The sequence below is a fragment of the Heteronotia binoei genome, chromosome 8 (assembly GCF_032191835.1).
Source record: "Heteronotia binoei isolate CCM8104 ecotype False Entrance Well chromosome 8, APGP_CSIRO_Hbin_v1, whole genome shotgun sequence".
Taxonomy (NCBI): domain Eukaryota; kingdom Metazoa; phylum Chordata; class Lepidosauria; order Squamata; family Gekkonidae; genus Heteronotia; species Heteronotia binoei.
The window spans coordinates 9,990,297-10,015,737 of NC_083230.1; the positions used below are offsets into that span (position 1 = coordinate 9,990,297).

At 44.0% G+C, this 25,441-nt stretch overlaps 1 protein-coding gene across 1 annotated transcript in view; it reads left to right on the plus strand.

The window, feature by feature from the left end:
- Positions 1-25,441, plus strand: part of SLC2A13 (solute carrier family 2 member 13) — a 172,515-nt gene that overhangs the window by 115,596 nt on the left and 31,478 nt on the right. Inside the window, exon 7 of the mRNA XM_060244743.1 lies at positions 10,360-10,485. Coding sequence (XP_060100726.1) covers positions 10,360-10,485 — 126 coding nt within the window. The remainder of the gene's footprint in view (positions 1-10,359; positions 10,486-25,441) is intronic.

Below are 25,441 nucleotides of genomic sequence, written 5' to 3' on the forward strand. Positions count from 1 at the left end.
TATATATATGTATGAATATATAAAGCAGTATTATGTGCTACATATCAAGAAGAAATAATGAGCAGACATTTGGTGAAGTGCTTGATGTATACCATTTCATCCAAAGAAATGAAAGTCATTTCTTTAATAGTTGTGAGCATTCTATTTGAGAATCTCAAAATTGTAAACCAGCTGTAATTTTATCAAAGATGAAGTATTCCCATACTTTGATATACCATGACTCCATTATAAGGGGGGGGGGGTGGATCTTTCCATTTTAGGGCTTTTACATTTTTTGCTGCAGTGAGGAGGATCATAATGAGGTCTTTCTTTAGGGATGGAATGTGTACATTTTCCCATAGATTGAGGAGAACTACTTCAGGAGATTCTGGGATGATACATCCTGTGAAAAAAATCTTAATGACTGGGCACAGCCACCAGTTATGGAAGAAAGTGCCTTTCTGCCCTCAGCGTTTCCAGCAGTGTGGAGGAACAGAGGGCATTGAGTGGGAGAGCGGTACAGGAGTGATGTACCATCGGGACAGCACTTTGTATGTTTGGATTTGAATGTTTAATGACTTAGATGTGTTGACAGGAGAGGACCAAATTTGAGACCACTGATCATTTGTTAGTTGGTTCTCAAGGTCTTTGTGCTGTGTCTTTTGGTAAGAATGCATGCCTTCTTCTGTTTCCCTGCCCAGAATTTGGTATATTTTAGAAATAAGACCTTTAATGGGAATGGTATCATATAAAAATTTTTCATAGTCTGAGAGAGCCATACGTATGGGACTCTTAAAGTTGTGTGTATTAAGGAGATGTTGCACCTGTAGGTATTCAAACCGGTTTAGCGAAGTATAATGATTAGTTTCTAGTGTTTGTTTTTTAACCAAGACACCCTTTGAAGTCATATCAATAAATCGTGTGAGGTGATTGCATTTCCAATTCCTAAAAGAATGTCAACCTACAGCAGCTGGGAACCATTTTTGGCCTGTGAAATTCGTTAGTAGTGGTGTTGGTGGGGCTAAATAGTTAACATGCCTTTTCCAAATCCCCATAGGGTATAATGGAGAATGGACCCATGGTTATCTGGAGCTCTACAGGGCTGTTCTTTGAGATAGAGGCACAAAATTTTCAGCATCGCATCTCTCTTTGAAGCCTCCCCCCAAGTTTTAAAAATATTGGGTGTCCAACTCTATGAGGCCCCAAAGGAGGTGCCCCCACCCTCCATTATTTCCAATGGAGGGAAGGCATTTAAAAAGAATGTGGTCCCTTTAAATGTGATGGCTGGAATTCCCTTCAGGGTTCAATCATGCTTGTCACAACCTTACTCCTGGCTCCACCCCCAAAAGTCTCCTGGTTCCATCCCCAAAGTTCCCAAAGATTTCTTGAGTTGGACCTGGCAACCCTACTGCATGTTCAGGTAATTTTTACAGGTAAAACTCAAAATTCACTTAGTTCACATCATTGGAAGAATCCCAGCAACACCTAGGTGGTGGTCCTTTGTTTGTTGTTGCTTTCATGGCAAGGTTGTCAAGCTGAGCCTGGCCACTGGTGGGAGGATTGGGAGCAGGAACATGAGGGGTGCATGCAACATTGGCTGTGTCTCTGGGTCATTTATGGGAAAAATCCAGACGTGACAGAGAGTAGTTAGAGTTTGCAGAGATCCCTAGAGCTTCCCCATGTCACTCCGAGAATCTTTCCAGGAGTGATGTAGGGCTGCAGACATTGCCACCTTTTAAAACCCCCCCAAAACTCCCCAGCACCACTTCAAGCAGCAGCGGACGACAGAACTTTGATGTGGGAATCCCCTGGCCAAACTGAAGGACTAGCAAGCCTATTCCAATAATAGATGGTATCTTTATTGAAGTTATTTTAAGACCTATTACTTATTCCAATTTGGTTTTTTTTAGAATATAATTTATATTTTATTGAAATATTGAAGGCAGATATAACACAAAAAATAGTTTCTGCTAATTTCCATGCAAAATTCAGAAGAACTGAATCCCAGAGTGAAGTACAAATATATGTTCAGATCACTGTTTTGAGCTCTAATCAAAATGTAATTAAAATTCTATTGCAGAGCTGTAGAGCTGAAGGATGACCTTATAATAAATCCTGAAATTGCCTAACTAATCAAAGCTGTTCTCAGGTACTCGTATTTAACCTTTCTTTAGCATATTTCTCTCTATAGCCAATGTCCTAATTTAATTTACAACTCCAGAGGGGAAACAGGACATATTTCAATATAATAGCCTAAGCATCTATCGTTTTTGTAATACAATATTTAAGGTGAGAGGTTTTATTTTAAATCAGTTAAAGCATGTGCAAAGGAATATTTTGTAGTGCTTGAGATGCTATTTTTGTAAAAGGATTCAAAATTAATGGTTAGATCACACATAAGGGAATAGATGATAGTGTACTAAAGGTATGCTCACCAGCAACTGAAGAAGGCTTTTTTGTTTTATCCGGCATACCCCCACCCCAGTAGCAGTTACTGGCCCTCCTTCAAGTGTTATGTGTTTTTAATTTAATTATATTATAATTTTAACTATATTTTTAATTGCTTGAATGTTTCAATTTTTTTATGTTTGCCACTTCAGGGATCCTGATTGGATAGAAGGCAGCCTAAAAGTATTAAAATAAAATAAATAAACTAGATTCTAACTGAAAGAGTAGGAAGTGATGACAACAAAGTTATGCCATGTTGGGTTTTTTGTTTGTTTGTTTGTTTAATTTTTATTCAACACCACAAAAAGACGAACGTAAAATGGAGTTGTATGCATACAAAATAGTCAAAAGAATCATTCTTAAATATATGTATACATATATCCTCAGAAACCGATAGACAAATTATAACCAAATATTTCAAATTAAAACCAAAAGGCCTGCCCAAAACTAACCATATTTACAATAGTAACAAAAATGTATAACACTCATATTTCAAAAGCGAATTTACATAGCAAGGATCGTTGTCTAACTTCTCAATTATTGGAAACCTTTTTGCAATAAACTTTTCATGGGCCATGTAGAGATCCATAGAATTAAGACCTGATGCTATTTTTTCCATGGCCATATGGTCCCAAATTTTGGAAAACCATTGATCAACACTTAAATAATTAGGGCTTTTCCATGTGGTAGCTATGACAGATTTCGCTGCTGTCAGCAGAGTTACCAACAATGAGCGATGCCTAGATGGAATTTTCAAATCTAACCAGTTATACGATAATATGAAATCTGGAGTATATGGAATGCGAACACCCGTAATTTCTGACACCTTTTGGATAATACATTTCCAGAAGCTTACGACTTTCTCACATTCCCACCAACAATGGAAAAAAGAGGCTTTCTGGCCACACCCTCTCCAACACAAAGGGGAACAGTCTGGTAAAATACGTGCTAAACGTATAGGAGTATAATACCACTTTAGAAGTATTTTATAATTTAACTGCAGAGTATTAAGTGAATTGGTGTTAAAAGCTTCTGATGACCATATAGAATCCCAATGGTCTGCATCAAGAATCGTATCACAATCTCTATGCCAACGTACGACATAAGAGGGTGGCTGTCTAAAATGATCTAACAATAACATGTGATACAATTTAGAGATAGTATGTTTACTGTTTTGGTTAAAATTTATCACCAATCATTCAAATTCAGTTTTAGCACATAATTTAGCTGCTAACAACATTGGGGAATTTAAAAGGTGTGTTAGCTGAATATACTCAAACCAAGGCGGAAGGCAATTTAGTTTCTTTCCCAGTTCGACCATTGACAAAATTGAGCTCCCAACGATTAATTGAAACAAAAAATTTATTGAGTTTCTGTTCCAAAAACCGTAAGAGTCCTGTTTTGCCACTGGAGCAAACCAGGGTTGCCTCAAAAAGGTAGCAATTAAAGAGATAGGAGGGGCCAATCTCTTGCGATTGTTATCCCATATATTTACTATTGCTTTCAAGAAGGGGCTCTGTAACAGCCAGCTTGGTCTAGATGACCTTTCCAGCCACATATATTCATGGTATTTCAGTGGGGTAAAATGTTGTTCTTCTATTATCACCCAATCTGGAGTATCTTTAGCATAAACTGCTTTTAAAAAGCCTGAAAGTACCGTCGCTGAATAAATAAATATAAATTTGGGTAAGCTAGGCCACCTCTGTCGGAATGATGACAGAGAGTTGAGAAAGCAACCCTTGGTTTCTTATAGCTTCATACAAAATCATTCAGTAGCGTTTGCCACCTACTAATCATACTGTGTGATAAATGGATGGGTAAAGCTCTAAACAAATATAAAAAATTTGGGAAAATAAAAGTCTTAATCACACTCAAACGTTCCAGCCATGATAATTGCTTTGAATCCCATTGTTTTAAAAGTTTAGAAATATTAGTGACTACCTCCATATAATTAACTGTAACTATGTTTGAAATATCAATCGGGACCTTAATACCTAAATAGGTCCATGAAGACTTTACCCATTGATAGGGACATACAATGCCTATTTCCTGCTTGTCCTCAGGGGTAAGCTTAATGGGATAAATCAAGGACTTACTATGGTTAATTTTTAAGCCTGAAACCAGCAAAAAGTCAAAAAGCAATTTTTGTAACACCTGCAGAGATTTCACAGGGTCAGACAGATAAATTACTATGTCATCTGCAAATAATGATATCTTAAAGGGTGTGTTTGCAACTTGAATACCTTGGAGATCTGGGCATTGGCGAACCAGGTTGGCAAAAGGTTCTATAGCCAAAGCAAAGAACAGAGGTGAAAGAGGACAACCTTGCTGGGTGCCCCTAGATAGCCCAAAATCAGAGGAATGTTGATTATTAATAGATAGCAGTGCTTTGGGCGAGTCATACAAAGCCTTGACTATATGAATAAAGTTCTCGCCAAAGCCCATCTCCTGAAGAGTTGCAAGAAGGTATACCGGCTCAACCATGTCAAAGGCTTTTTCAAAGTCCAATGCCACAATACAAGAACTCTGCCATGTTGTTCTAGGCCAGGAGTGTCAAACTCATTTGATATGAGGGCCAGATCTATCATAAATGAGACCTTTATATAGGACACAAACGCAATTAAAGATTTTTTAAAAAACTTAAAACATGCTTAAAAGATTAGCACTCTTGCAATATTTTGTTTATTTCAGAGTTTTTGCTCTGAATTATTGCATCAAAACCTGGAGACAATGTCTGTGCTGTAGCAATCTTGAGTATGCTGTTCAGGTGTGTATCTGTAAGTTGCAAACCTACTTTTGATTTATTGACATTCATTACAGAAATCTCATGGTCATTGCTTTGAATCTAAGACCCAGGGGAAAACATGAAATGGCTGAGCATTGTGAGCTTTTGTACACACGTTGCTTCATGCGCTGATCAGCCAATGAAGAAAATAGACTTTGCTCTGTAGCTCCTGTGCAATTGAGCAAGCCTGGCAAAGCAAACTGTGATGCAGAAAGAAGCAAGGAAGATAGAAGGAAGCAGATGACAGTGTGTTGCTTGTGGGCTTGATAGGAACCCTCTGGGGGCTTGATCTGGCCCTTGGGCCGCACATTTGACACCCCTGCATTAGAGAGTCTCTCAAACCACCACATCCGCTCTCCAACTCCACTTCAGCTGCCAGACTGTCACACCCCTCTCTACAGTTAGCTGCAGTCTCCAATCAGAGCAAGTTCCATGAGCTATCAGTCAGGTTAGTCCACTCACTCTCTTCCAAGCAGCACTGCCAATAAGCTTGCCTTTGCTTGCTATCTGTCACACTCCTCTTGGTGGCTTCTTAGCTTAAAAACCTCTTCTTAGCAGACCTATTCATGTATAGTCCCCATGGATGACTGCACAGAAGATCAAAGATGAACAGAATGTGTTTCAAAATGATATGCCATGCATACTGATAGAATTGTTAAAATTCTTGTTAGTGAAACCATGAGACAAAGAGAGAGCGATTATTGTCTAAAAAAGGATTTGTCAGAAGGCTACACAACCACATCTTTGCTACTGTCATTTGCATTCTCTTTCATACACAGAAACAATGCATATGATTGATGGGGAAAGAATGGTATGCTAGACAGCTTTCAAAGAATTCCAGAGTAGTTGTAGTCATAGTTTATTACGGTCTCAAGACCAGGATACAGTGTAAACTGTATGGTAAAGTAAAAACAAATATAGTATACAAAAATAGAGATCTAAATTTAAGAACTTTTAAAATGTAATTCCCGCAGTCTTAGAATTAATGCACAAAATTCACCAACTGAATGTATAATCTCTGAATTCTTTTCTGATAGGAACCAATGAAGTCTTGCTTTGTTTTATTAATATAACCAGGTGTCCTATCAACTAATGGAGTAATAATTCTAAGACAAGCCTCCCTATAATATGGGCAGCTGAAAAAATATGCTTTACAGATTCAACCTTGCTTAGAGGACATGAGCATAGCCTTTCAGAATAGGGGATGTTATTGTACCTGCCTTGCATAACTGCAGATGGAAGGGCAGAACATCTAGCTAGAGCAAATGCCCTAAAATTTCTTCTTTCCACTGAAGTCAGATATGATTTGATGTTTTTGATGTTTAACAACACCCCAAGTTTTGATGCACTAGAGATGTCAGACTGTCGCTCTATATCCTCTATTCTATGTTTAATTAGCCCTTTAGCTTGTTCAAGTCCGTAAGATAAAAGTAGCTGAGGTAAAAAGCCAGTTCTGTGAATATGGCTGTAAACTGCCTTGAGCCAACTGGATTGGCAATCATCCGGGAAAATCAGAGGAAACAAGCCTTGTGGGTTAAAACGACCTTTCAGCCATATATAGATGGATAGAATACAAACCCTAGCTTCAAACCTGAGATTACCAATCGTATCCAAGCATTGGATACTCAGTTTGGAACTTGCAGAACAGCTCTTAGAAATTTGGACTGAACTATTTCTTGTGGGGCAAAGCATGTGGAGGGTGGTCCTAGAAACGTTCCATAGAGCAGTTGTGCCAATGATTTGGCCTTATATAACTTCAGGGCTGCAGGAACATAGTATCCACTGTGAGCTCGAAAAAATTTCAGTATGGCATTTGCTGATCTTTCCCCTAAATTGGCAACATATTCGCTGTGCTTAACCCTAGAACCAGAGGCCTGTAAAACTGCACCCGAGTATTTAAAACTGTCGAGTTCTATCTGATGTCCATTTATTGCCCAATTCCTGGGTTTTGATCTACTCTCAAAGGCTACAGTTTTGGTTTTTGGATAGTTTATTATTTATTATTCATCTTCACAGAACACGGTGGACTTCCTTAGGGCTCACCTAAGACCAACTGGGGTTCGAGATAATATCACAGCATCATCAGCATACAGTAAGACAGATATATGCCGGTTTGCAAGTTTAGGGGGGTGAAGATCAGATGTGTTGCGTCAACTTACTATATTATTGATATAAAAAATAAACAAAGCTGGGGCTAATAGACATCCTTGCCTAACACCTCCAAGGGTTTTTATAGGGTCAGTGAGATGGCCAAATCTACTGCATCTGATTCTTAAGAAAGTATGATCGTGCAGGGTCTGTAATAGAAACAAAAGTCTTTTATCAATATTTGAATTTAGGAACTTATTCCAGAGCCAGGGTCTAGAAACAGAGTCAAAGGCAGATTTAAGATCGACAAAGGCAGCATATAACGATGTTGCTCCCCGACTGAATATTTCTCAATGAGGTGCTGTAGTGTAAGACAGTGATCAAGCATAGACCTACCTGGTCGGAAGCCTGCGTGTTCAGCCCACTACATGTCTTCTAAGCAAGAAAAAAATTGTATCACTCTATATGCTGCTGCAGGAACAGGCTGCAAGTCTATCATGCCTTTAACAACTGAAGACTTCTCCTTCTCCCTCCAGCCTTTCCATGCTGGTGTGCAACCAAAAAGCAGTGGCCCAGGCCCTTTCACCTCTCCTCCACTTCCCAATTTAGAGTTTCTCTACTCAGTGTGAAACCAATGAAGCCCTCTGGTGAATTCAGGTTAATGCATTACTTGTCCTATCCCAGTGGGAATTCTGTAAATGATGCAGTTGCCTCTGAAATGCAGTATGCCTCTTTCAGTCACACAGTCTGCCTTGTGCGATCCTGTGGCCCAGGAGTAGTTATGGCCAAGTACAACATACAGTTCCCCTTCTGCCTATTGCCTGTTCATCCAGGGGACTTCTGCTTGCTGGGCATCAAGTTCAGTGGGCACTGGCATGTTAGGGTTGCCAAGTCCAATTCAAGAAATATCTGGGGACTTTGGGGGTGGAGCCAAGAGACATTAGAAGTGGAGCCAAGATCAAGGCTGTGACAAGCATAATTGAACTCTAAGGGAGTTCTGGCCATCACATTTAAAGGGACGGCACACCTTTTTAATGCCTTCCTTCCATAGGAAATAATGAAGGATAGGGGCACCTTCTTGGGGGGAAGGGAGGAAGGAAGGAAGGAAGGAAGGAAGGAAGGAAGGAAGGAAGGAAGGAAGGAAGGAAGGAAGGAAGGAAGGAAGGAAGGAAGGAAGGGAGGGAGGAAAATAGGTGGGGAGGGAGAGAGAGAGGTGAAAAGAACGCAACTTGAACTTTAAATGCTTGGCTTGAAGAAGTGGTTTAAAGAGACAAATACTTTCTCTGGTGGGGGCTTCAAGAGCCACACGATGTGTGTGAAAGAGCCACATGTGGCTCCTGAGCCACAGTTTGGCCACCCCTGCGCTAGAGAGATGGGTATAAGGCAGCTTCACGTTTTCATGTGGCCAAGACCTGGTTGCTTCATATTTCAAGACTGTTGTGGCATGGTCCAAGCCGAAGGGAAAAAGAGAGCATGGGTGTGTGGGGAGGAGAGATCAGGACCTTGAATTAAGCATGTCTTTTCAAAGGGATGTGGGTTTATTACAGGAAATGTTGGATCCCACTAATCTGGCAGAAACAGCGGCCGGGATCACCTCTGGTTTAGGATTGGAAAGGGAGGAACTGCAGGCTTCCTTGCTTTCAAACACGATGTTTCTGATAGCAGTATATGAGTTCTTTCAAGCTACAGGGACCATAAGGCAAATTGTTGATAAGCTGTTTTTGAACTGTTGCACTGCTGTTCTGGTTTTCCAGAACATCCCTGACAAGTGTTTGTCCAACCGCTGCTTAAAGAATTGTAGAATCTGTAATTTTATAATACGTAATGTTTTAATTGTTGCTGACTGAGGCTTTCTAACTGAGGCTTTCTGTTTCCTTTGCTGCTAGAGTTCTAGGAGAGATTGGGGTGCGGGGGATGATAGAGATGCACACTATATTCAGGAAGTTCCTGGTCTGCTTGTTCCACCACATCTTGAATGGGACCCTGCTGTGTGGGCAGGGGATCTCCCCAAGGATCCAAGCACCATTCAGGGGTTCCTCTCCCCTTGAGTTCTCCTTCCAAGTCAAGGCTGGACAAGGATAGATCCTGCCATAAAACATACTTGGGCATTACTCTACGAGACATCCAAATACAGCATTGGAGTCCATTGCTGAATCCCAATGGCTGCGAACCTTGGTCTTAAGGGATAGAGTAACTCTGTCAAACACATCCTATTTATTTTAGCGTATTTCTTATTTGGAATAGTAGAATAGTGATTGTAATGTAATGCAATGAATCAGAATGGAATGCATTTCTCTGGTCTGGTAACAGAGGAGACATAACACAGCACCACAGATCATCCCATGTCAAGGAAAAGATACCATCAGTTACCTCCATCCTTGAGAGGAAATGGATGGAGCGTGACAACAAGGTCAGATGATTACTCTTAACACTCCATAATTAACACATTTATTTGCCTGTTTTCTCCCAGAATTGAATCATGAAACAACGGTGACCCTATAAACTTAGCTTGTTATTCCTGTTGCCATCTGTTAAAACAGTTCGTTATTTTGTATACTTGCATGCTAATTTGCTGTTCAACCTCTGCCTTATATGCATGGAATTGTAACTCTCATTCCATTCTGCCTGACAAAGTGTGTGTGCACACAAAAGCTCACACCCTGAATAAAACTTTATTGGTCTTAAAGGTACCAAAGGTACCATTTGTTCTACCGCTTCAGACCAACACGGCTACCTGGATCTATCTGTCAAACACAGGTTGTCCAATACTATCGCCAGTCAACAGTACTACTATTGTGTCCCGATAAAGATTCACTTTGTTTGCTCTCATCCAGTCCATTAGGGATTCAGAATTTCTACTTTCTCTCTGGAAGCAAGAGAGGGAGCTTGATCTACATGTATTCCAAATCCTGGGCAATTTCCCCAGTATTTTCATGTAAAAGTGTGTGAGGGATGAGATGGGATCTTATTGTTCACCTGAAACTTACCAATTCTTTAATTGATGTTTTGTTCCCAGATTGTGTTTAACACTGCTGTGATCTTTTTATGCTTTCTTTCAGTTACTGTAATGGGTGCATGCTGGATCCAATTTGTGGCTTTTGCTACAAACTGAACAAGTCCAGTGTGGTGGAGTCCTCCTGTGTTCCTGTCAATAAGAAATCTACAATGGAAGCTGCTTGGGGCAGGCATGTTACTTTTCTTGTTAATTAATTTTATTAGACGCAGTAAATGAAATATTAGTTTTAAATGAGAACTTAGCCATTTACATTACAAAGTATGGTTGATATACAAGCCTTCAAAATAGCATTTGTCATTTCATCTGTCAAAAAGTCTTTCATTTGGGTCTCTTTTTTCACTGCCTCTCTAGGAAAATAAAAACACTCTTCCATGAAATCATTTGCGACTGCCCACTTAAAGGTCACATCTAGGTATGGGCATAAACCTCATCAGAAATCTAAATTTTGTGATGAACGTTGCTGGTTTGTGGTTTGCAAAACCGGTTCGTGCCCATCCTTATGACCACAACCTTCCATGTGGTTTGGGAGGCTCATGTGTTGGAAAGTGGGGAGAATGAGAGGGATTGCTGAAATGGCTTGCATCCGCTTTATCCTGAGGAGTGTGTGTGTGTGTGTGTGTGTGTGGAAGGTATTGCTGAAATGGCTTGCATCTATCATAATCTAACTGGCAGAAAGGGATGCAAGTCATTTCAGCGATTCCTCTCCACTTCCAGGCATTCCCCTTAAATGTTTTTTGCAAGTGGGTGCTGTGCTTGTAAAAGCCCACTTGCGAAAGCCATTGAAAGGGAATGTTCCCTTTCGCAAGCGAGTGCTGCATGTGAATGAAGTCCAAGCGGCAAGTTCACCACTTCTGGGTGACCTCACGAACCAAGAACCATTTCCTTGGTTCATGCCCATCCTTAGTTACATCATATTTCTCCTGAACATTTCCTGAACATTATGAAACTTTCAACATGTCAAAGTATTAAAGAAAACTGTTTTAAGATGATGTATAGATGGTATATGGCTCCTAAAAAATTGGCAAAGATGAATAACAAAATGCCAGACAGATGTTGGAAATGTAAAAAAACATGAAGGTTCTTTCTACCATATGTGGTGGACTTGTGAAAGACCTGAAATGTTTTGGCAGATGATTCAGCAAGAGATCTCTAAGATCTTGGGATATGAATTCAACAAAGTTGCAGAGACTTTTGTGTTGAGATTACAAATGGAAAAATTTCCAAAAGAAGATAGAACTTTGATCTGGTACTTGCTCTCAGCTGTTAGGACATTGTATGCGCAGTTGTGGAAGCAAGAAAAAATACCAGAGAAATGGGATTGGATTGTTAAAGTTATGACATGGAGTGAAATGGATAAGTTAACAAGAACTTTAAGAGACTATGATTTAGAAGTATTTAAGATGGAGTGGAAGAAGTTCAGAAGATACATAGAAAAAGAATGGAAAATAAAGGGACATTGGACAATTTTTGATAATGATTAACTAAGAGTGGGAGGAGGATATGAATTGGGGTTCTTATTAATTAGGGGTACCTTTTATATTGATGGTTTGAATAGAGTACACTGGCGGGAGTCAAGTAATGGGGGGAGGGGTAGGTAGAAAGTAATATATGGGATAGAAAAAAAGTAATTATTAATGTTATAAGAAATTGAATATATTGCCATATGTTACTAATAAAATTGTTTAAACCAGAAGAACCCCCCCCCCCCGATTTTTAATAAACTTTGTGCCAAGACTCAGTCAATACTTTTGAATAAATGAGATGTTCATAAAACTGGTGAAGTGACAAAAGAAGGTGCAAGTAATTGGAATTAATACAGAATGCCAAATAGCACATATTCATACTTCTAATATTAAACCAATGCTTGTGACATGTGTTGAGTTAAGCCAGCGTGCACAGAGGAGGTATGACTACACTGGGTCCACCCCTGCATTGTATATGCATTACATAGGAGCATAATGCCTGTGTCCATAGAGTTTGTACATGCTGTATCGTTTTGGGACAAGGGCCAGGGTGCTTGCCTTCTCTCTATGTGCATTGGCTTGTTGCTAGATCTGTTGTGCATAATTTTTTTGTTTATGAATAGGAAAGTGTGGCAAATTTAGAACAACTGAAGGAGTGTTCCATTTTCTCCCAAATTTAGGTATGTACATCGCAGAAGCCATTGCTGCATCTGAAATTTTTATTGTTTCTTTGAATGATACCTTTGCTCAAACGTTTTAAAACTGCGAGCCAGTATAAAAAGCTTCTGTATTGATGAGCTCAGCTAAACATGTCTCAAATGCTAGTAGTGTTGCTTGGGTAACAATTTCTTTGCTTTCTAACTTTATCTTTGTCTAATGCTTGTGTAACCCAGGCACTGGAAGTAAGGGCAAGTACAAGGCTTAAGGCCTCCTTACTTATATCCCCCCCTCCCACTCACACACCTTGACTTAAGCAAAGTAACTATTTATTATAAGAGTAAACACAGTTTTGTACACAGGGCATGGTGCTCCCCACCCCCAAAGTACTTTCCCTTCCCAAACCAGAGATCAGCAGCAGGCCTCCAGTGGGAAGGAAAATCCTCAGGGCTGCTCTCCTCACCATCCAACAGAAGAAGTCAGCTTCAGTTCATAGGCAGGTGGTCTGGGGACTAACCTCCAGAAAAACAGCCAGTTCCAAAAAATAGAGGGCCCCCACCAGACAAAATCTCTTCATCTGAGGCCTCAGCACTTCAGTCCTTGGAGAGCCCAAATGACTAGTTGTCTTTTCTTCTAGTCACTCCTACATACACTCCTCCCAATATGTATATGAAGTGCTTCCATTTCTCTCCCCAGCAGCATATATCCCCAAAGCTCTACATTCTCCCCCCAGCCATAATTTGGCCGTCCTGGCAAAACTATATTATAGGAACACAGTGTTGCATATTGTCAGAACTTAAGAACTTCAAACGGATCCCATACTTGGTTACAAAGCTAGGATTTTATTAGAAAGAACTAAGCACTGGAAGAGGCAAGATAACAGTGCTGGCGAGAGCCAGCACCAACTCAATTTTATACACGTAAAGCAAACATCTCACAAAGCCACAATTCACACCGTTACAGGCACATCTGTCTTCTCACCATCACTATCAGTAGAGAGGATGCCTCCCTACTCCGAAGGCCATGCTGTTCGGCTTCAAAGGGTCCCAGTGTGAGAATGTGCAGAGACATAACATAACTCATTCTACAGCCCCAAATATTTTGGATACCAGTGGGGCAAGGTTAATTACTATTCAAGCACTTTGGGTTAAACAAGGGTTACAACATGGAGTCGGTTTGGTTCAGTAACAAAACCGTTCTGAATTACAGTGAGAGTACAATACAGCATTGGTTGCATTATAAGAAAGCAGCAGTAAAGATACAAGTTCTGACATACTGCCCCCCCTAAGCGCCCCCTCCCGCGGGGCCCGCCTTGGGCTTGTGCGGGTACAGTAGGTGAAATTTTTTCAGCAGTTGCGGAGCAGCTACGTTCTGAGATTCGACCCACTCGTCACAGCTCGGGGGGAAGTGTTTCCACCTGATCAAATAATACAGTTTCCCCCGTTTGACTTTGGAGTCCAGGATCTCCTGGACTTCATGGTGACTCTGACCCCTCACTGTCGTCGGAGGGGGCGGTGGGGCCCTGGGATGGAAGGACGTAGCACCAGGGTCTTTCCGAAGCAAGCTGCAATGAAAAACAGGATGGATCTTACTTAGAGCTTTGGGCAGATCGAGCTCCACCGTTACTTTGTTTATGACCCTTTTGATTTTAAAAGGCCCCAAGAACTTCAGTGCAAGTTTACGGCAGGATTGGGGAAGGGGAAGGTTTTTTGTTGACAAGAAGACTGTATCCCCCACCCTTAGATCCCACTCTGGGGAGTGTTTTTTGTCAAACTGCTTTTTGTAGGCTTTTTTCGCTTCCTCCAGGTTTTCCTGAATACCCTTCCAGCCTTCACGAAGGCCCTCCCACCATTGCTGACATGATGTTGGTTCGGACGGGCTGGCAGGGAGAGTAAGTGTGGGAAACGGCTTGCCTTCGTAACCATTGATGATCTGAAAAGGAGAGGCTTTGGTAGAGCTATGGAGGCTATTGTTGTAGCCATATTCCGCAAAAGGGAGGAGGTCCACCCAGTTGGACTGTTGGAAATTAATGAAACAGCGGAGGTATTGTTCTAAAAGACTATTAACCCTCTCCGTCTGTCCGTCCGACTGGGGGTGGTAGGCAGAGCTCAGTCCTTGCTCAATGCCGGCTAGTTTGCAGAACTCCCGCCAGAAGTTGGCAACGAACTGCGTTCCGCGGTCACTAATGACCTTGTCTGGGAATGAGTGTAGGCGTACAATATGGGTGAAAAAGAGCTGGGCGAGTTTTTTGGCCGTGGGTAGTTGTTTGCATGGGATGAAGTGGGCTTGCTTTGAAAATGTGTCCACCACGACCAATATGACTGTCTTGCCCTGTGAAGGCGGGAGTTCGACAATGAAGTCCATGGAGACTACCGACCAGGGCCGGGCGGCTGTAGGGAGGGGGACCAGGTGACCTGGGGGTTTGCCGCCCCTCCGCTTTGCCATGAGGCAGGTGGGACATGAGAGAACAAATTCCGACACATCTTTTTTAATTTTTGGCCACCAAAACTGGCGGGTGAGCAAGTTGAGAGTTTTGACATAGCCAAAGTGGCCGGCCAGGCGACTAGAATGGCAGCGTTCCAAGACTTCCTTTCTGAGGGGAGTGGGCACATAGATCTTTTCATTGTGCAGCCAGAGACCGTTTTCGGCTTTGACTAAATTGGGTGGGCGGTCAGTTTCCTGGCCATACACTGAGAGGAATTTAGGCAGCAGGTCTGAATCCGGAGAGCCGGTCTGCCTGCCGGAGCGGGTGGTGACTCCCCCCGAAATGGCTGAGGGGGAAATTAGTGAGTCCACCACCTCCTCCCGGAGACTGTCGTGTTGCGGCATGCGAGAGAGGGCATCCGCCAAAAAGTTCTTAGAGCCAGGGATGTGTTTCAGTACAAAGTCGAATTTAGCAAAGAAGCCTGCCCACCGGATTTGCTTTGCAGTCATTTTGCGGCGCCCAGTGAGGGCTTCGAGGTTTTTATGATCGGTCCAGATCTCGAAAGGGACTCTTGCTCCCTCTAGCCAGGAACGCCAGGTTTTAAGGGCAAACATGACTGCAAACGCCTCCTTGTCCCAGACTGACCAATTTCTTTGTTCATTGGAAAATTTCCTTGAGATATAGGCACACGGCCGGAGCACCCCATTCTCCCCTCTTTGCATTAATATGGCTCCCACTGCGGCGTCGGAAGCGTCGCATTGGACCACGAAGGGTTTTAGTTCGTCGGGATGAGCCAACACGGGTTCGGAGGTGAAGAGGCGCTTTAGTTCAGTAAAAGCTTTTTGGCAATCAGGCGTCCACGTTAGGCGCGCGCCTGGCTTTTTCGCCTCGTCACCCTTCCCCTTGGTTTTGAGGAGTTCTGTGAGGGGGAGCATGACTGTAGCGAACCCCTTAATGAAGTCGCGGTAAAAGTTGGCGAACCCGATAAAACTTTGTAATTGTTTGCGGGTTCGAGGGGGTTCCCAGTCCAGCACCGCTTGGACCTTCGCGGGGTCCATTGACAATCCCTCCCCCGACACTCGGAAACCCAAGTAGTCTAGTTCCGTTTTATGAAACTCGCATTTCGACAATTTGGCATACAATTTGTGTTTACAAAGGGTGCTTAACACTTTTCTAACCAGTGGCACATGAGATTTTAGATCTTGTGAATAGATAATGATGTCATCAAGGTACACCACCACCCCCTTAAAGAGGAAGTCCCGTAGCACTTCATTGATAAAGTTCATGAATACACCAGGGGCCCCTTGCAGCCCAAAGGGCATAACTAAGTATTCAAACTGTCCCAGAGGGGTGTTGAAGGCTGTCTTCCACTCGTCTCCCTCCTTGATGCGGACGCGGAAGTACGCGTCTCGGAGGTCAAGCTTGGTAAATACTTTTCCCTTTGCTACGGTGTTCAACAAGTCCTTTATCAACGGGATCGGGTAGGCGTTGGACATGGAAATCCCGTTTATAGCACGAAAATCTGTGCAAAGTCTAAGAGACCCGTCCTTCTTCTTTCGGAATAGGACGGGGGCGGCATGGGGGGCTGTGGCCGGTCGTATAAAGCCACGTTTGAGATTTTTGTCCAAGAACTTTCGGAGTTCTGCTTTCTCCGCCCAACCCATGGAGTATAGTTTTGCTTTGGGAAGCTGTTGCCCTGGGATCAGCTCAATGGCACAGTCTGTAGGGCGGTGGGGCGGTAGCTCGTCCGCTTCCTTCTCGCTAAAGGCTAATCTTAGGTCCCGATACTCCTTGGGGATTGTGGCGACTTCCTCGAGTGTGAGGCAAGCCCGCATGTTTTGGGGGGGAGCGTGCGGCCCCCATTCGGGGCGCCAGTGGTGGTGCTCGCACCTCCAATCGGGGAACCGGACGATTTGTTCCTCCCACCTTATGTCTGGTTGGTGGCGGGCGAGCCAAGCCGAGCCTACCACCACGTCGAAAGAGCAAGAGGGGGCAATTACGAAAGTCTCAATCCCCCAATGTTCCTCGGTTCCTACCGGGACCGCCTGAGTCTCAAGAGTACAGGGCTCCCCCCGCATGGGTCCCCCATCCATCTGCTGGAATTGCATCGGCTGTGGCAGGGGCGAGGTGGCTAATCCCAACGCCTCGACTAGGCGGGGGGTGATCAGGTCTCTGTTACACCCTGAGTCGATTAGCGCTCGGGCGTGCATGAATCTCTTTAGGTTGGGGTTAAGGAGGGTAACGGCCATAAATAGCAAACCCCCCGAGGCTCTCACCGTTAGGAGTGCCGGCTGTTGTTGGACCTGCTTTGCGGCACCCATTAAAGCAGGTCGCTGTCGTTTCCCGCCGACTCGGTGTCGTCCGACTCCTCGGTCGATTCTTCCACGGTCGCCAGGTCGGTGGTAAAATCCTCGTCAGTCGCCAAGGAAGTGGCGACGGAGCCCCGACTGGGCTCCTTCGAGCGGCTACTCTTCTTCTTTTTCGGGCCCGGGGTGGTCGGCTTCGCCGTGGGTGGGGTGGTCCCCGCTTTCACTGGGCTCTCGCCATCACTGTTATAATGTCAGAACTTAAGAACTTCAAACGGATCCCATACTTGGTTACAAAGCTAGGATTTTATTAGAAAGAACTAAGCACTGGAAGAGGCAAGATAACAGTGCTGGCGAGAGCCAGCACCAACTCAATTTTATACACGTAAAGCAAACATCTCACAAAGCCACAATTCACACCGTTACAGGCACATCTGTCTTCTCACCATCACTATCAGTAGAGAGGATGCCTCCCTACTCCGAAGGCCATGCTGTTCGGCTTCAAAGGGTCCCAGTGTGAGAATGTGCAGAGACATAACATAACTCATTCTACAGCCCCAAATATTTTGGATACCAGTGGGGCAAGGTTAATTACTATTCAAGCACTTTGGGTTAAACAAGGGTTACAACATGGAGTCGGTTTGGTTCAGTAACAAAACCGTTCTGAATTACAGTGAGAGTACAATACAGCATTGGTTGCATTATAAGAAAGCAGCAGTAAAGATACAAGTTCTGACACATATCTAAACTGCATCAACCCATGCTCAAACTCTAATAACAAATGTTTTCAGAGGGTGAACAGGTACATAACTTGAAACACTGGGATTATCATGAGTTAATATTCTTACAGGCCGTATTTCTCTGCTGGATCTCCTAATAGTGGGTGAGGCTTTTACTTCCTCATTGACTGGACTTTGAGTCAGTGCAGAGGAGGGGCCTTCATCGGATGTCTCACTGCCGAATATAGGTCTGTTCTGCGTATCTACATTCTCTTCTTCAACATTTACCATGACTGGAGGGTGATTTGTATCAGCATTTACATTTTCATTGGCTGTTGAATTCTGCAGTACTGCTTGTGGCAAAAAAGGGCTCCGCTTCTGCATTTAGAGGACAGGGCACACTGCTCCCTTGGGTTGCATCACACGGGGGCATCCTGTCCAGCAGATCTACTTGCTTAGGCTGCATCTCATCCCCCAAGGCAGGTCCCTGTAACCCATCATCCTTCGATTCAGAAGTATCACCGTTCTCTCCAAACTGTAAATGCTGAGCAGGCAGGTTTCCCTGTCTTCTCAGTTTCCTGCTAGTGTTCACTGTCCTTTCAGCCTGAAGCTGCACTCTAGATAGTTCTGCTTCAGGTATACCTTGCAGCTGTCCAACTGGAAGCAAGTGATTTCTGTGAAGGGTTTTCACAGGCCCATCGCTATCTTCAGGCTTGACCCTATAGATTGGCAAAGTTCCCAGCTTATCGACTACAACATATGGCAGTGCCTTCCATCTATCAGCCAATTTGTGCTTTCCAGGGAGACCTAGGTTTCCGGTCAGTACTCGGTCCCCTTGTAGAAGTTCATGTGCCCGCACTCGGGCATCATAGCGATGTTTGTTGCTATCAGTGCTTTTCCGGGCAGCTGCTGTGGCTAGCCGATAAGCCTCCTGCAATTGTTGCTTCATCCTTTCCACATATTGAAGATGAGTCAGTATAATCTCCGTCCCCAGACACACCAAAACACAAATCTATTGGGAGTCTAGGCTCTCTCCCAAACATCAAGAAGTACGGTGTAAATCCTGTGGAATCATTGCGGGTGGCATTGTAGGCATGCACCAGGAAGGCTATATACTGGCTCCATTTGGTTTTCTGGTCACCCCGGAGGTGCCCAACATATTTAGCAAAGAGCAGTTGAATCTTTCTGGTTGGGGATCACCCTGAGGATGATATGGGGTAGTCCTTGACTTCTTGACTCCTGCCAGGCTCAGTACTTCTTTCAACAGACGGCTCTCAAAATCTGGCCCTTGATCAGAATGAATCCTTGATGGCAATCCATAGACAGAAAAAAATTTCTCTCAAAGTACTTTTGCAACAGTGCTTGCTTTCTGGTCTCTCTCTGGATAAGCTTGGGCATAGTGTGTAAAATGATCTGTCACAACCAGAATATTTCCGTAATTCTGCCTATCAGATTCTACAGATAAAAAGTCAATGCACACCAATTCCGTTGGGCCAGAGGTGCTAGTGGTCTCTAGAGCAGCTGCCTTAATGGGCAAGGTTTTCCGTTGAACACAGCATGCACAGGTCTGGCACTTTTTGGCGACATCTTTTGCCATCTGAGGCCAATAGAACCTGTCCCCAAGTAGCTCTCGTGTCCTTTCAATTCCCAAATGTCCTAAATCATCATGTAAAGCAAGCATTGCAGTCCATCGATACTGTCTGGGCAAGATCAGTTGCTTGCGCTGCCCTCTTACTGGTTCAGATATGACTCGATATAATACCCCATTAATGATCTTTAATTTCCTTCTTTCTCTCCACAAGAGGGTGGCCCCAGCTGACAGGGTCACATTGTTTGATAGATTCTGTTCATTCCTTTTCACAAGAAAGAAAATGTCTCTAATATCAGGATCTCTCTGCTGAGCCTCACTCCAATCTGTAGCATTTAAGTGTGGTAATGGTGACTGTTGTAGTGCAACATAGTTGGCAGACACAGAAGGTATAGTTTCAGGTGGCATAGAAGGTATAGTTTCAGGTTTGTGTATATGGTATCTGGTCTCACTATGGGTGAGTCCCCTTCTTGCAAAAGCAACCAGCTGTTTCTTCCCATCAGTCCCTTGATATAATACTGCACCCAGGCCATTTGTGCTGGCATCTGTATGCAGAATAAATGGTTTATTGGGGGTCTGCATATGCTAAGACTGGGGCTTCTGTTAGACATTTGATAATCTCTTTAAATGCCCTCTCACAATGTTCATCCCATCGTTCCCCAAAAGGTTCTAAAGGGTTGTGATAAAGTTCCTCTATGGTCCCTTTCATGAAGCTCTTTTTCTTGCCACTTTGAGGGGTCATGTTAGTTGACTGGTAACCTCTAGTTATATCATTTAGGGGTTTCATAATAGCAGAGCAGCCACGGACAAACTGCCTATAATAACCAGTAAACCCTAAAAAGGTGTTCCGATCTTTATAATGCCAAGGACGTGGCCACTGAGTGAGCGCACTTATTTTTTCTGGATCTGTACTAACCCCCTCCTGTGACACTATATGCCCTACATATTTGACGGATGTCCTACAAAAACAACATTTCTCAAGTGACAACTTAAGTCCATAGGCTTCCAATCGGTCCAACACCTTTAAAAGCCGTTCCTCATGTTCTTCAAGTGTTTTCCCAAACACTATGAGATCATCTAAATAAACCAATACTTGCAGCAGATTCATGTCCCCCACAGCTTTTTCCATGAGCTGCTGAAAGGTGGCAGGGGCCCCAGAGATGCCTTGAGGCATCCGTCCAATTGATAAAACCCCAATGGACATATGAAAGCTGTCTTTTCCTTGTCTTCCCCTGCAAGTGGAATCTGATAGTATCCACTCTGAAGGTCAAGTACTGAAAACCACTGACTTCCAAATAGATAGTCCAAAGCATCTTGCACATGAGGTATAGTGTACTGGTCAGGTTTTGTGCGTTTATTTAGTGTCCGATAATCAACACACATTATTTTCCCATTCTTTTTCCTTACTACCATTATAGGTGAGGCAGAGGGGCTACGGGGCTCAGTGATAATGCCATTAGCTTGTAAGTCACGAAGGTGTTGTCATATATCTTCTATCTCAGCTAATGCCAGTTTCCTGGATCGTTCACGGAATGGAGAAGGATCTGTTAGTTGAATACGATGTTCCACACCCTTGGCTTTCCCAAGATCCCATTCATGAAGTGAAAATACCTGGGCTCTTTGGCAGAGTTTCTGTCTCAGATGTTCCTTCCATGCCTCAGGAATGGGTGAATCCCCAAAATCAATTACAGCTGGGTCTAATTTTAACTCAGGATGTCTAGGTCTTCCTGTTTCCACAAAAACAGCCTCAAACAGGTCTGCCACCTTTTGGCATGGCTTTAGTGTGATGTCATGATTGGATACATTGGCAATCCTCATCACCACTTGTGGATGTTTTCCTTTAGGTAGGTCAATAAGTCCAGCCAGGACCAATAACCCAGTAGGCAACCCTGGATCTCCAGGATGATCTAGAAGAACAGTCCCTCTTTGTGTTTTGGAGGCAGATACATGTGCTTGAAGTTGCTTCTCAGACCCTACAGGTATCACAATAGAGCTTTGCCCCATATATTCTAAAGTCTCCACTGGCTGTTCAAGTTCTCCATCACCTTGTATAAAGCGCCGATAAGCTGCTGCACGTAATGAATGCTTTTTTAATGTGTCCAAAAACTGTTCCCCAGCTTGCTGCTGACAGTACTTTGCAAGCAGTCTGAAAAGATGGGAGTTGGTCCCAGTGATCACAGGAGGATCTGGAAACCCTCTGGGGTCTGGACAAACCATGGCCATTGTATGCATTACCTCCTTAACTCCTACAGCTTCCTCAGGAGTCTCCAACTGGGCAATGACATAGCCCAGATTGTCAGGACTTGTAACTTTTTGCTCTGCTTGCTTTAGCCACACTGACTCCATGTTGTAATTTAGAGGGCTCAATAACGGTCATTAACCCTGGCCCCATTGCTATGCTAACTATTTAGGGCAGCCAGGAAGGCGACAGATAGTCTCTGCTTAACATCCACAGGTGCCCTTTGAAGACAGGCCGTTTGGCCTTCGCACCGAGGGAGCATCCTCCCTTCTGATAACGAACTCTGGGAATATAGACAACCGCTTGAGACCGTGTGAATAATTGCTTTATTGTGCTTTGCTGCGGGCATAAAATGTAACCAACTGCCAGGAGCCGCCATTACTGTTATTTCGTTACTCTGGTACTGTAGTTCTTCAATAAAAGTCTTAACTTGTAACAAGTATTGGGCTCGACTGAAGTTCGTCCAAGTCCTGACACCAGATAAGGATAATTTGACTCACTGAGACCCTGTAGGTCGAGTCCTTCAAGAGGGTGGATTGGTATCTGTGACATCATTTTGTCATAAGTGGATTTGAAAATGATGGTAACTTGAGATCCACTGTCAAGCACATCCTTACATTCTTGGACCTCAAGCTTCACTTGGATCTATGCACGGAGTCCCACTAGTCCAGTAGGGAATCCTGGATAAGTAATTTTTGTGTCATCTTTCTTGCCTTCCATGTCAGGGCCACTCTTTTTTTCGGACTTGGATGGCCCTTTCACCAAGCCTGTCTGTCGTTTTCCTGACTTTCCCATACGCCACAAAGTTTTTGAATTACTAATGAAGGGTTCTCTTCTTCTTGACACCGAAGAAATATATGCCCATTCTTTCCACACGTACAGCAGAAGAAAGGTCTTCTTCGTTTGTTTGTTTTTTAGTTGTTGTAAGATGTGCTCCTGTTGGTTTTCTGGCAGCTTCATCTTGGGCTCTTCTTTGAACCTTGCTTCTGTTAGCTGCTCCCGCACATGGAAGCACTGCTATTGGCTCATCATGGTCAGGAGGAAGCTCATCAGCTTTTGTCATATATGAAACTGTTGAAGCATGGGCCATTGATTTGGTGGTTCTTTGACCCTGTTTTCTAAAGGCGTCCTTAGTCATCTTCTCTTCCTCCCCTTGGGATTTCTTTCATTAGCTGAAAGAAAGTTGGTGGATTCTCTTGCTGCTCTCTCAGATGGATCCTCATTAGAAGTAGTTCATTGTATAGAGTCCCCTTTAGCACTTGGGCAACTCTCACTCGGTCCATCTGACTGCGGGTCAGTCCACCTTTCTGAACTACTTTTTGCAAAATTTTCTCCAGCCTCTGCAAATAGGAAGACGGTTTCTCTCCTTCCTTCTGCATGGTCGTTCTGCATCTACAAAGAAGATCGTCAGCACTTTCCATATTGCCAAATGTGTGTTCCAAAGCATCAATACATTCTTGTATGCTAACCTGAGGGTTGCTGGTCATCAGGCTATGGATGATATCCATTGCAGGCCCTCTCAGACTTTAAGTAAGACGTCTTCTTTTTCCAGCCTCAGGTACTTGCCAGTTCTGCATCATTGCTTTGACATGCTGGATCCATGCATCATACTCTTCTTCACCCGGCCCAGGTATTAGACTGCCAGAAGAGAGTCTCAGCTTCCGGTAAGGGGTGGCATCAGGACTAACCTGCAAGGCTTTTCCAAGAATTTCTCGCATAGCTTTTATCATTTCTGTGCAAGACGTATTGTCATCTGAAGTGGATGCTTTGGAATATGGGGTTTGTAAAATACGCTGCATCTCAGAAATCGTCTTGCCTTCCTTTTCTAAAAATATTGAAAGTTTTTTTTTACAAATTCCACATTTTGGGTACTGTGTCTTACAAATTTCCAATCCCCAAACTTAGTTGGAATACTTCCAGGAATCTGAAACTGTCCTGCAGGTATATGCAACTCAATTAAGAAGAAGAAGATTGGATTTATATCCCGCCCTCCACTCCGAAGAGTCTCAGAGCGGCTCACAATCTCCTTTCCCTTCCTCCCCCACAACAGACACCCTGTGAGGTGGGTGGGGCTGGAGAGGGTTCTCACAGCAGCTGCCCTTTCAAGGACAACCTCTGCCAGAGCTCTGGCTGACCCAAGGCCATGCTAGCAGGTGCAAGTGGAGGAGTGGGGAATCAAACCCGGTTCTCCCAGATAAGAGTCTGCACACTTAACCACTACACCAAACTGGCTCAATGCAGCATAAGCATTGTCTTCATGCCTGAAAAACAGCCGCCGCACTTTGCACTGACCCAAAGCTTCAGTGGAGCGTGCCTCTTTTTCTACCATCTCAATATCACATCCTTCAGCAATCTGAGTAACCAAAACAGCTTTCTGAGCATCAATATCCAGACCCTTGCACCACCCTTCCAGCATTTGAATGGCCATGTTTTAGGGTACAATATATGCAGGATATAATCCAAGGTGTGTGAAAAATACAGCCCAAATTCTGCTTTTGCCATTCAACATCTGAAATCACCTTTATAAGGTTTATATCTCCCACACCTTGTGTTATATTTTACATTGTATGACCAAGCCCAACAAAGTGACATTTATGTCATGTCTGGCCCTTGTAACAAATGAGTTCCACACCTCTGCGACTAGTTGCTGTCTGAAATTCAGTGTATATTTTCTTCAATTTATTTAAAAAATATTATGTGCTGTCTCTTCTCAATCATACCCAAGGTAGTTCATAACAAAGTATGCAAATACAGTATATAAGAGCACAATCTTAAAGGGGGGGGAGTCCTTTGGAAACAAACTAAGGCCCATGCCCGCATAAGTCAGAGTTATGCCACTCTAAGTCCACTTACCTAGGAGCAGAGGCGACTTAAGCGGGCATGAGCCCCCCACCCGAGTGGTCCCCTGCCTCAGGGCAGCAGCACCTTAGCCATGTGCTCAAGCACAGGCAGAAGTCCGGCAGAGAGCCCGATGCCAGCAAAAGGGGGTGGAGTCAGGGGCGTGCCCAGGCCTAGTTGACTCCTTAAGAACTTTGGGCCCTGACATGCCCCCCTGAGAGGCACAAAGTTATGCCTTGCAAAATGCTGGCACATCCCATCCTGAAAACACATCCCCCCCCACCACTGCATGAGTCCACAAACTCCTTAGGAAGCTGTGTAATTGCTTCACCAATCCCCTCGCGCCCTGGGCTCGGTGAGCCCCCTCCCAGACACCCAATCGCTGTTCCCCCACTCCTAGATAAATGTCTGCTCTGGCTTCACACACTTCCTTAGGTAGGGCACACGGCACAGGACTCTGTCTCAGAGCTCCCTGCCATGTGGACTTAGAGTGAGGGAGAGGTGCTGGTGGTGGGCACTGCACAGAGAGGGCACTCAGTACAGAACAAGCTCTTTGACATGCAAAGAGGAGAGCGAAGTCTCTGCTCTGTGACTAACCTCTCCTGTTTCCAAGTCCCAACAGGTACCCGACCTCCGGACGCTCAGTGCACAAGGCTGGCCGCATGAAGACAGGTTGGTGTGAATGCACACCCCAACCTTGCCTCCCCCCTCCCCTCACTCGAGGCTGGGTGGGGGGCCATGTCGCTTGTTCCCGTGGTCCCTGTATGCTGCTGGAGGCCCCTCCGCAATTCAAGGAGATGGTCTGCCCATTGCCTGATTCCCATCCCTGGTAGGGCAACGGGGGGGGGGGGGGCAACTGCTCCAATACCTGTGGGAAGGCAGGTGACTGT